We start from the raw sequence: 12,992 nt of genomic DNA on the forward strand, positions 1-12,992 counted from the left end.
CATCCACATCTGAGCACTGTCAGAATACACTAGTCAAAAACTTTCTTCTTGAGGCACAGTTGAAGGTTCCCTTGAATATATGTTCTTGTTTCTTCCAAATTCGTTCCATCACATCTTCAATCTCCTATAGATTTTTATCCCAAAGGTTCCCATCCATTATTATTTTCTAGATAGACATAGGGGCCTATTCAAGTAGCTTCAATGTTATCACTGCCACAATGTTCAGGTTGACATTTTCCTACCGTTCAGTAGGACACTTGGGTAAAATGGTATTCAGTAAAATATATCACTTGGTATAGTAGATACTGTTTGGTACAAAAATGACATATCAAATGAGTTTGCAGTTGCTTTTTAAGCTATATGCCCGTGCGATTTCCTTCCTGTCTAGAAGTGCTGCGCAAAGAGAAGCTGCATCTCCCTGCACAGCTCTTACAGGCGAGATACTGTACCTGTTTATACCTCCCTATCAGGTGCCAGTATCTTCTGCAAGATTTTAAAAATATAGGTATTATATCTATGTTTTAAGCTGTGGTAGTTGTAGAACACCTGTGCTGGATACGTGCCATGAGCCAAGATAGGTTGAGTGGATTTTATGATTCACCATATTCTGAACACATGATACATAAAGCTTGGCCCCCTGCAGACGCACTTACCAGAACTCCCTCCTACTGTCTATGTACGTTCTCCCTACCTACCAATTAGACTGTAAGCTCCTCGGGGCAGGGACTCCTCTTCCTTAATGTTACTTTTATGTCTGAAGCACTTATTCCCATGACCTGTTATTTGTATTATTTGTTATTTATACGATTGTCACGTATTACTACTGTGAAGCGCTATGTACATTAATGGCGCTATATAAATAAAGACATACAATACAATACAATACCAATCATTGTAAACCTGGGGTTTAAATGTCAAGAGTCTTACTACATTATTTATCCATGATGAAGTAGATGTGAGTCTACGAAACGCGTAGGATTAATATGTATTGCCTGCTGTGAGACATTGTTCCCGATAACACTGCTATGTAGCTTTGATTGGTAGCCTATGGGAGATTCATTCTTATTTTGCCGGTCGTCGCTTAATCATGGCGCTGATACTGTTTTGTGGCACTGAAGCTACAGGCTTGTAACTTAGGCTGAGAGAGCCTTAGAGCCGTCAGTGAGGGAAGCGTTTGTTCCAGTTGTGTGCTGCTATCTGGGTATTGACCCGTGGACTGTGTATCAAGCGAGGGATCTGCTGGATGATTAAAGCACAGGATGCAAAGAGGTTTCTCTCCGGACCGTCGGCTGATGTTTGCTGGGGGTGTCCACGAAGCAAGTCACCTTTATATCCACGAGCGGTAACATGTACCCCAAACATGCCCTGCCTGTTTAACTGACTATTTTGTATGTGCAATTATTACCACATTTCTTGTCACATTATAATGACTTATTAACCCTATGATAGTCGTGCGCTGTGTCTTTATTTTATTTTTCATTATCATCTGTGTGATGTTGAGCCATGCACTTTGACAAGCAGCAGACTCCCACATTTTGATTGAAGGTTATTGTATGTATGCAATTTGTATTCATTCACTATGTTTCACATGATATTTTGGTATCACATTAGTAACACATATGTGTTCCAACTGCCTTCAATAAGAGTGCACTTAATTATAGATAGTTCTGATGTGAAGTATATTTTCTTTTTTACTTTATATTGAGTATTTTTCACATGAAAGCAATTTTTTATCACTTTAGTACACAGTTGGTGCACAGCTTTTATTTTCTTTCTGAACCTTACCTTGCATGCAGCTTCATGTAATCTAATGGTTGATGAGGTATTCTCGTAACTGTTCTTTATAATATCAATGTACGCTTCTTCAACATTTTGTCTTCTTACTGCATCTAGGACCGATGAGGTGTAGACATGCTTTTTCGTAATCTACAAATCCTAAACTGAGTGATAGATCATATTCATTACTTCGGGAAATCACTTCTTGTATGACTAAGATATGGTACATTGTGTTGTATCCACTGCAAAATCCTGCTTGTTCTTTAGGCTGGACAAAGTCCAGGGTCTGTTCTCGCTGATTAGGGAGTATCTTCGTTAAAATCTTGTAAGTGATTGGAAGTAGACAGATTAGTCTTTAGTTCTTACAGTCTACTTTGTCTTTTTTCTTGTGGATGAGGATAACTATAGCATTACTCCATTGCTCCAGAATTTTCCTCTTCTTCAAGCAGCATCTAAAGAGTTTTGCAAGGACTTCTTCTACTTTTTTCCCCAGATTTTTTTCAAGATTTCTGTTGTTATTCCAACTTCAAAAGGGATCCCAACCATTCATAAAGGATTGTATTGCTTTTCCTACTTCTTATGTAAGGACATGTTGTACATCGTTGGTAGTTTCACTCGCTTGTCCTCTGCTGGATTATGCCCTATGTTTTGTGTGTGTGTGTTTGCATACAATTGAATGTAGAAGTCCTCAACTATCTTTATGATAAGTGCATAGTCTTTTATTGTTGATCCATCATCTTCTTTGAATGCAATGATCTGCTTCCGAGTCACTGTTTGGTCTTCTTTAAGCTTTAGTTATCTTCAATAGTCTTCTTCACCATATCACAGTTATATATTCAAACATACAGTAGGAGAACCCTCCCACAGGAGGTAAGGCAGCAGCACAGCCAAAGTAGACAGCAGCACAGCCAAAGAAATACAATACATTAAAAGGAAGTCCGTTTGTCAAAGTCTTTGACAAAGGCCCCACGGGCTGAAACGCGTCAGAGGACCCGTTAGCACACTGTTTCAATACAGTCTTTTTCAATTAGCCCATCAGCCTTCCTTCGTTTGTCTACTTTGGCTGTGCTGCTGCCTTAACCTCCTGTGGGAGGGTTCCCCTGTATTCTCGTCTGCTGCTAGCACGCCGGGTTGCTGTTGTTTCCAAGCTGTTCACCACTGTTCCCTGCTGTTCCCCGTTGATTCTGAGTGACGTCACAGCCGCCGGTCACGCGACCACCCACTGCAATGGAGCAGTTGCAGTAGGGTTGGCGGCAAGAAGAGGTACATCACATCGCAGAGCTACAGCTCGACACATTGATTTTACAGTCTCTACTGGATGGAGTAACTACAGTATTCACCAAAGACTTGACGGGTCAACAAGCGACATGGATAATAAAGGCACGATACTATCCACTTCATCTAAACAGTGAGTCTTTTTATCTCAGTGTTATTAGAGCTCATTTGGAGCCAGCTGCTGGGAAGGACAATGTTTAAATGAGTAAATGTATACTCATGTGGAGTGTATAATCAACATCAATGACTATATTTGGAATAATACACAACAGCACCCGTTATTCTTCTGGGCACCTGATGGGTTAAACATTGTGTTTCACCCGTGTACATGTCTATATTCAAACATAGTTAGATGTTGGCAGATTGTCTTGCACAGCGCCGCGTAGTCAATTCTTATCAGATATGTTCTTATCCTAGATCTTGCTGGCGATTTCTCCAGTTTCTTTCTGCGCTTTCAACTGCAATCTTCATAATAGTTTGCTAAAGTGTCCCCATGCGTTTTGAGCATGCTGAAACGATTTTTCAGTTCTATCTTGAGGTTATTGATTTTGATCTGCTTTTGTCTTCTATTTAATTTGTTTTCATCTTTCCAACTTCGTCTTCAGATATACTCTGCAGTTAACCATTCGGTGATCACTCCTTGTGTCAAGAAGGACTGTGCAGTCTTAAATCACATGTTTCTTGTTAATTAGGATATAGTCAATTTCATTCTTGACTACATTGGGTCCACTCCATGTCCCTTTTCTATTTGGATTCTTCTTGAAGAATTAAGCAATGATGTAAAAGTTTTCACATTCTGCAAATTCTACCAATCTGTCTTCATGTTCATTCCTCTTACCAGAAATAAACTTATCAGCTGATGATTTGTCTTTCTTGTGGGCACCAATCTTTGCATTGAAATCTCCCATAATGATCTTGAGATGACAATTTCGTTTGTTGTTAAGTTGGCTGATTTCATGATAGAAGATTTCCACGTCATTGTCTGTGTGACGGGATGTTGGAGCATACATTTGGATTATTTGAAGCCGCTATTTCTTTGTCAACTGAATGATGATTCGTGCTGCTTTTTCTGATAAGTTTTCATACTCCATTATGCCTTTTCTCCATCTCTTGTTAATGATGAAGCCTACTCCACTTATTCTTCCATTATCTGTTCGTCTGTAATAGAATAAGTGTCCGCTTTTGAGCTCAATGAGGCCCTCATCTTTTCTTTTAACTTTGCTAAGGCCAACAATATCCGATTTAATCTTTTCAAGTTCATCTTTTGAGTTCTTACAGTACTGCTTCAATGTAGAGAATATGGGAGTTGTAGGTAGCCAGGGTTTGGTTTTAATGGCAGCTTTTGTTTAACTTCCAGGGATTCTGAGCACCTTGTGCCATTATTATTATTATTATTACTATTATTATTATTATCATTTATAATGTGCCAACATGTACATAGCGCAGTACAATAGGTTTGGAGGATGAAAGACCCTAAAATAACAAACATTAACATAGTTACAGTAGGTAAGGAGTGCCCTACCCCAAGGAGCTTACAATCTATGAAGAAGAGTAAGTGGAAACCTAGGGCACAGGGGGCAAACATAGGGTATAGTCCTCTATGCCTTCTTCTTGAACTCTGTCAAACCCAGGTACAATCCAGCCTCCGAAGAATGATGATCATTGCTTTTTGACGTGTTCCATATTTTGGGATTGAGGCCTTAATTGCCATGCCAGCCTCATTTACATGTTGGCAAATACATTTCCCACTTTAGTCAGATATATTGTTTCAGCTTTTTTAGTATGATTATACCTTCAGTACCAGCACAAGTGCCACTATACATATTCCTGAACATCCGTTGCCACCTTCCCACTACTTTGAGGCAGTGAAATATGGATTTGAGGGAAGTGTGTGTGTATACAGTAAATAAAGCAAAAAAACTATGCACGTTACATAATACATCAATAATCTAACGCAGACAGTGGTAAGTAGTAATTAAATTAACACAACATGACTTGTTGTTCAATTTGTTATTATTATAAATTATACTACTGATAGGTGTACATTTAGTAGTTATTCACTACTGGGATATTAATTAATGGCGTGGTGTGTGTTTGTTGACACTGGACAGTGGTTTTTATAATAGTAATAGACAGTTTCTTAACAATATTAACAAACTATATAACTAGTTACAAACATACTGTGGTACGTACACAGAAGAAAAATCTCCTCCTCTCCGGTTCTCCAGCTATATAACCTAGAATAAATGTACATTTTAGAGTGTGAAATACTGTATGAAAGTGGGTCGAGAGAGTGAGGGCAAAGTGAGGTGAATAATGTATGTCGCTCTCACTGCTGCTTTCACAGTCTCCCCCCCTAACTTCCTGGGTGTGCTGCTACTGTTGCTGGTGGAACTGGCACTTTGGCAGTGGCAGGCCTGGCATTCTAGGTGCAAAAACTAAATATATAATGTTTAACCCTGACTGAAGTGACTGTTTAAGTTATTATAAATAATATACTGCTACAATATAGTGTACTTTAGACACAGAGAGTATAGTAGAGCTCAGCCCAAGCCAGGTCCCAGCCCAGTCAACACCGGGTCAGTCAAGTCAAATTAAATGCTACAAGTTTTATTAAGCAAATATTATGATATAATAAAATATTTGAGCAATACTACAGCGGCAGCAGCCACCCAGTAACCCACACCAAGCCAAACCCCAAAACACAGTGGCTTAGATTGGAGGCTGCATTTATACTCCTCCTAAGTCAATGTCAAAACAAACTTTTAATCTGAATACGAATGTACAGACTTTCACATTTGTGTCAAATGTCTTGGTGGAAAAAAAAAACAAGCGTTAAATTTTTTTTTTTTAGACTAAGTCATGAATATCTGCGGCTGAGAAGAAACGCCACATTTGTGATGAATGTGAATGTCCCGCGAATGATTTGCCCATCTCTACTCATTGCCCAAACCTAAATCATAGGCTAAGTGTAAAAGCACGCAATCAAACGCTGGTACTACCCCAATGTAATACCAACTGCTTGATGCAGTCATGATCAATTGCAGGTCGCCCTTACATTGATATAACTTAGATATTAAAACATTATGTGTGTTATTAAAAAAATATTTGAACTCTTGCTTCAAAAGGGTGATCGTGGTGATCCAGGCTTTAAAGGACTACTAGGAGCAGATGGTTTCAAAGTAAGTAAGACATTTTTGGCTCATGTGCAATATTATATCTAAGAATAAGCCTGATCTATTCCTCTAAAACTTAAATAAATAATTCATGATTTTCATGCCTAAAAACATGACTTAGAAGACTGAATAATGTATATATTCATTTTTTTAGGGGGTTGCAGGCTCTCCAGGAAACAGAGGGGTACCTGGCCTACAAGGAGAGAAGGTAAATGCATGTTATACATCTTATGTAAAATATTTGTGATTCAATTCAAAGTTGCTTAGGGTAAATAGAAGGCTTCCTAAATATGAAAAAGCCAATGATCTAATTGGATGTGAGGTTTCACAGCAGGTTGGAAACTTGGGACACTTGGTAGGCCAAGAGATTCTTATCAGGTGTCAATTTCTATGTGAGTATATTGTATGTTTCTGTGTTGTTCTAGTATAGGAGCACCATTAGCCATAGTGTTAATACAATACATCACATCACAACTCATGTCTCTCTGATACACTAATAGAACCATCATTTCTCATATGGGCCATCACACAGAAATCCCACATTAATGGTCATTGACTTGAATGGTAGTTATTGCGGAATAGCTGTGCAATAACCCATATAGTATTACAGGTTAGTGTATGCTTCCCTATGTGCAATATGATATAAGCTGAGCTATTCCATACGATGCTGTCCTTTGCTGGAAGACTCCTTGCAGCTTATTCACTTGAACAGACCATAAGGTGTCTTCCAGCATCAGAAGGTATTGTAGCAGAGCCCCACTTAATAAAGACCAATATCACAAACACTTTGATGCTGCATCAGTAATTTATTTTAATTCAGTACTGGTAGCACAGATCATGGTAACATTTACAGAACCTAATAATCCCTATACTGAAGAGTTGTAAATCTAATGTGTGGTTCTAATCATACATTAATATAGAAAATCTGAAGGCACCATAAGCTGGTATTGAGCTTTGACCATTGTTCTTCCACTTTGAAACCAGTATTCTTACTACTACCCTCTTAAAATATTTACAGTACATTTGGTATGTTTTCACAGTATTGAAATGAATAGACTGACTACTGTTCCAATTTTCAGGGGGATGAAGGAGATCATGGATCTGAAGGAATTATGGGGTTCCGAGGCGTGAAGGTAAATTATTTTACAATCTCAGCATACTGTATCACAGTCTAGTAATTATTGTCATTGTATTATTGTAGCTATACTATATGTTTGATTTAAATTAAAAAGTAAATGTGCTGTTCATGAGTAAACTTGACCACTATACTTCATAGCATTCTAGTGTCTATTGTCTATTGTATCTATTGTCTCTAAAGACTACCGCAGTTAAATGTTTGAAAACTAAATAAAGCTGTGTTAACCTACGTGGTGTAGATAGAATGGTATAAAATATTATAGTGAAATGAAATGCTTCAAAACTGAATTGGAAAAATCAATGAACTTTTTCATAAGTCCAAGTAGAAAAAGAATGGTGGAGCACTGCTGGAAAAAGTAAAGGGCTGGAGGCTAATAGCAAGTTAAAAATGCTTTAATTTATTGCATGAGTAGACCGGGCTACAAAAAAGAGAGGTTCTCTAACGCGTTTCGCGCTGTCAAAGCGCTTTGTCAAAGAGTAACCTTAGTGTGTGTAAGTGACTTATTTATAGATGCAGGAATGCGGAAGAATGTTCGCGCCAAAAGAACACCCCCCGATCATGTTGTCGGGTGTAATTACGGGTGCCTTCAAGGTTTTAAGGATTTTAAGGATTTTGCAGGTTTCCCCCAGGTACAGGAACATTTAGTCTGGCATATCTGTATTTTATAGATGAGTGTTTTTGGAGGTACAGTATTTACTATAAGTCTCTCAGAAGTGCTAAGTTCTGAGCAACTGGTACAGATGGTCTAGATTGGACATCAGCAATCCATACCACAAGAGAAAGATACTGTAGAGAAGACGAAATAGTTGCATTTATCATGCATGTGCTATATTTGCATACATTAACTGGTTGATTCTCACAAGTTGTATAGGTTAAGTAGTTTAATGGTATTGCAGATGGGTTCAACTCAATGATTTTGACACTGACAGTCTTTTATCAGCAGTAGAGACACAGATGACACCGCAAGAGGCCAGCAAATTGTATTAGAAACAGAGACCCCACTGTCCACTTCTGCCAGTACTTACTTAGTTAACCTTTAAGCATCGCACAGCCCATTTACTTGAATGAGATATAAAGTGATGTACGGATGAGCACCTTAGTAAATATGGGCATTAATGTCACATTACCGTGTAAAAGTCCTAATAGAGTAGGTAATACGGTGGAAGGAAATGCCTATTCATGATACTACACTGAGCTAATTAGCATAGGAAAATTGAACATTTGATAATGAAAAGCAAATGAATGGTAATCAGCTTACTAAACAGTATTTTATTTTCAATTATGTCCTTTAAGTGAAGAGAAAATGAACTCCAATACACACTTTACTTTTAGGGTGAAGAAGGCTTTTCTGGAGTGGAGGGACGCCCTGGCAGACAAGGAAAAAAGGTACTATCTTATAAAACACCACTGTTCTGGGCACGACAGTACAGTATGTGCACATTATTGTGTAATAATATGCTGTGAATTTTCAACCATCTGATTTAACATATTCTAATTAGAACATTTTGCATTATTTTCTTGCCATTTTCATAATTATAGGCTACTGTCAAAGTGACTTAAAAAGATAGTAGTGCTCTGCTTGATTTTTAAAAATCCAAGTGTTTTAGATATTGGGGCATAACCTTTTGGAATTATGTTATATAGCGGGTGGGAGATTTAATTAAAAGGAAAACATTTGTGGTTAAACAGAAACTGTAATTGTAAATGTGTTAATTAGAAAGTAGTGGTAACCTCCGTGTGGAAATAAAAAAGTGGTGTTCCTCCATACTCCCCAGTACCATCAATCCTCAACCGTTGATTGTAGTAATCATAGTTTAACATGACATCAATGTTTTAAGATGAAAAACACAGGGTCAAAAAGCACACAAGATGTGTACAGTACATCTAGTGAAAAGTATGAAGTGTAAATATAAATTAAAATGAACAACCAATGTGTAGTGTGATAAAAATACTGATAAAGTCCAATATATATGCTAAAGGTAAAAACGAAAAATATGCATACAAGTGAAAAACACGCAAAGGGGCCTATACTAGTAGCCATCATAACCCACGTATCGAGGCTTTTTAGCGGTTATCGGCCAAAAATGCCTACAGCGATTTAGAAAGCCTCGATAAGGGGGCTGAATCGCCATTTTTGGCTCTCATCAAAAACACATCGAAGGGTGAGTGGTCATAAGCGGCGATAAGCCCTCATCGCCAGTTTTGAAATCAGTGCAATTCTAGTGGCCTCAATAAGGTTATCGAGGCTCTAGAACAGGGATTTCCTCCCAAATTCCTCTCGCCAAAAAAAGTTGGCGTGAAGCTCAACACATATAGTACAGTAGTGGGCAAAATTACTATTATCCAGATATGGACAATAGCTAATTTGCCCATTCTAAATCAAACATTAGCCAGCCAGCCTAAATGAAGTAAATTAACCGTTCTACTTACCCCTGCCATCATGAAGGGCATCCTCGTCACCATAATCCAGGTCCATGTCCTCCGTTGGCAGCAAGAGTATAAGAAAAACCCAATCTAATGACCCCTAACCCCTTAATAACTGCTATAGTAATTAAGGGGTTAACTCGCCCTTCCCAGCTACCCACCTGGAGGCCTAACCACCCACCCTCGGCCCACTATACCCACCCTCTACCCGTTTATCATGGATCAAATCAATCAAGTGGGGCAGGGGTAGCAGGGAACATCCTCCTTCGATGATGTTAAGGGGTAGATGGAGGAGATCAATTCACCAGAGAGTCATCCACAATAGCAGTTTGAGTCTCCGTCTCTGGAACAGATTCTCTTTTGGGGAGAACAAAATATATGTTTTTGGAATGTGCTTTCGAAAAGCTTCCCATCAATGTGTAACATGACTGCGTGACGGGCGGACAGACATTTGTGAATTATACTGTATATAAGGATTACTGACCTGTCTAGGAGAATATTGTACACCTATTTATGTTTTCTTATAGAATATATTTTCTTAACTTTGTATATGAGAAGAATGCTAAAAATAATGAATGAAAAAGTAATATGTAATGAAGTGTTTTATGATAAGGTTAAGAATGTTTGGTAAATTATTACAAAATGTATGCATTTTGAGGTTTAGCAGAGCGATTAGTTATTACATGTGCATTGCAATTGTTAGAATCGTTGAGCTAGAAAAGCTAACACATCTATCAGACATGTATTTAAACACACGTATATTTGCAGGGGCTTATAGGTGATCCAGGTGATTCTGGAAATCTTGGCTTCAAAGGCATGCCAGTAAGTATTATAATTGTTTTGGCTCATGTATTTAGGCATAAGCTGCCTGGGCCTGAGCCTAGGGTGGAACATTTCAGGGGAGCAGAACATTTCAGGTCGGCTGGGGCTGCAGTTACAGTGGCCAGGCTGTCTTCCCCACAACAATTAAATTGATTGCCGGGGAGAGGGCAGTGCCACTGTAAAGGTCTGTTACCACCTCCTTCTGCAGCGTCACAATGTCAAATGATGCTGCGATGTCACGTGGCAACGTGTTGCTATGACAATGTGATATCACATGGTGTCTCGTCATGTTAATGCTTTGGGATGCTGCAAGAGGAGGAGGCCAGGGTGTCAGTAAGTGCCTATGGCGGCCTATGGGTGACAAAATTCTAAAACTGGGCCCCGTCTCATGCGTATCAACATATGTATGTATGTATGTATGTACAGTAAAGTATGTATGTGTGTATATGTAACTAGATGCTGGACACTTGCTCCTTACTCTTTCAAAATGACAATTATGAGTTCTATCAGTTAACAGTAAAGGCACTTTTCACAGTGATATAAAGTAAAAAACTAAAATAACTACAGAACGTGTGAATTAATTATAATTCACCTCATGCAGCTCATTGAAGTCAATAGGTTGTAAAATTTCTTCCAGCAACAGAAGGTGTATTATGGCAGTAGACTGCTTACAATATAAAGGCCTTCTTAGTCTTGGATGACTATATGGAGTGTATTAAAGTAAGTGAAGTAGGGACACCAGTGTAGTGTCTGAAATACACCTGCTTAACTTCCCATCACCCCTGTACTTCCCCTATCACCCATCACCATCTACACAAACCCCCTTAATCTCAATCCCCCCAGGTACATCCCCCTCATATTAACTTATTCCCCCCCTGCACAGCCCCACCATCTCCTATTAACCCCTTGCACTTCACCCCCAAACATCCCCTGCATATACAGTATATGTACAGTATGAAATGGAAAATACTGTAAGACCCAGCGGAATTTCATTTAACTAATATTTAGGGGCCTATGCAGAGAGCAGCGGTAAGGTGAATAGCGGCATTTTTTGGAGAAAAATGCCTGTAGAAAGGCAGGTACTGGCGAGTTTTAAAAAAAGCGCAATTTTTTTTTGTGAAACTCGCCGCGCGACTGGCGAGAACCTAAATCTCGCCAGTTGTAAAAATGTCCCTATTCAGAAAGGCGCGATCGCCATCTAGTGGCTGTTCGTGCCAATAACATGGAGAGAAATTCTACAATTACCTCCGCCAAAAAAAGTTGGCAGGAAGCTGGAGCGCACCGGCGAGAGGGAAAATACAAAAAAAAACGCGCTTTTTTTCAAACATGTTTCACCAGCGCGCATCTCGCCGGTTGCAACTCTCCATAATCAGACATGATTTTAAATGCAGTTTAACACACACACACACACACACACACACACACACACACACACACACACACACACACACACACACACACACACACACACACACACACACACACACACACACACACACACACACACACACACACACACAAAATTCAGGGACTATTTCAAGTCACAAATTGTATACTACACAGGGGGTGCGGTGTTATGTTTCAGTCACAGATAACATTGCTACAGTATATGCACTGTTTTTAAGTTTAACCTTGCTGCTTTATTCAATGTACCGTCGCCGGAAGAGGTGAGTGTACAGTATCTCGAAAGCTCGCACAAAAAAAAGCAATTTTGTTAGCTACAGAATCGTATCATCTAATCATTTTTGATTTTATATATATATATATATATATATATATATATATATATATATATATATATAAAAAATTGAATCTAATTGAATGAATATAAATATTAATTACAAAAATTAATTTTATATATATATATATAAAATTAATTTTTGTAATTAATAGTTATATTCATTCAATTAGAGTCAATTTTTTTTAAATATATGTATATATGTGTATGTCAAGAAGTCAAAAGGGTTGTGGGGGAAGTCGCTTTTTACCATAAGAGACCATTGAAAGCACTGGAAGCAGACACTTTGTTTTGTGTATACATACTGTATATATATATATATATATATATATATATATATATATATATATATTTTTTTTTTTTTTTTTTTTTTTTTATTATGATAATCTAAAACTAGGACCTAAGCAAGGGATTTGAGGCAAAACAAGAACCAAAATCCAAGAAATAGTTGGAGGTAAAAATTAAAAAAAGGGCGTAAAATGAACATCTATGCGAAATAGATAGATAAATATGCATCTGATGTATTTGATCATTTTCTCTAGGGTGCTCCTGGTCCTAAGGGACGGAGAGGCATGCAAGGCCCACAGGTACAGTATGGTGGAATCATGGTTCATACGATTAATTATGCTTGCTGCACCTTGGT

At 38.3% G+C, this 12,992-nt stretch overlaps 1 protein-coding gene across 2 annotated transcripts in view; it reads left to right on the forward strand.

Annotated features, from left to right (window-relative positions):
- LOC142493689 (uncharacterized) overlaps window positions 1-12,992 on the forward strand; it is a 139,668-nt gene that overhangs the window by 97,740 nt on the left and 28,936 nt on the right. For both annotated transcript variants that reach the window (XM_075598153.1, XM_075598155.1), the window contains 6 exons: window positions 6,180-6,233; window positions 6,382-6,435; window positions 7,307-7,360; window positions 8,698-8,751; window positions 10,558-10,611; window positions 12,892-12,936. In XM_075598153.1, coding sequence (XP_075454268.1) covers window positions 6,180-6,233; window positions 6,382-6,435; window positions 7,307-7,360; window positions 8,698-8,751; window positions 10,558-10,611; window positions 12,892-12,936 — 315 coding nt within the window. The remainder of the gene's footprint in view (window positions 1-6,179; window positions 6,234-6,381; window positions 6,436-7,306; window positions 7,361-8,697; window positions 8,752-10,557; window positions 10,612-12,891; window positions 12,937-12,992) is intronic.

Source organism: Ascaphus truei, chromosome 4 (assembly GCF_040206685.1).
Source record: "Ascaphus truei isolate aAscTru1 chromosome 4, aAscTru1.hap1, whole genome shotgun sequence".
NCBI classification, from domain to species: domain Eukaryota; kingdom Metazoa; phylum Chordata; class Amphibia; order Anura; family Ascaphidae; genus Ascaphus; species Ascaphus truei.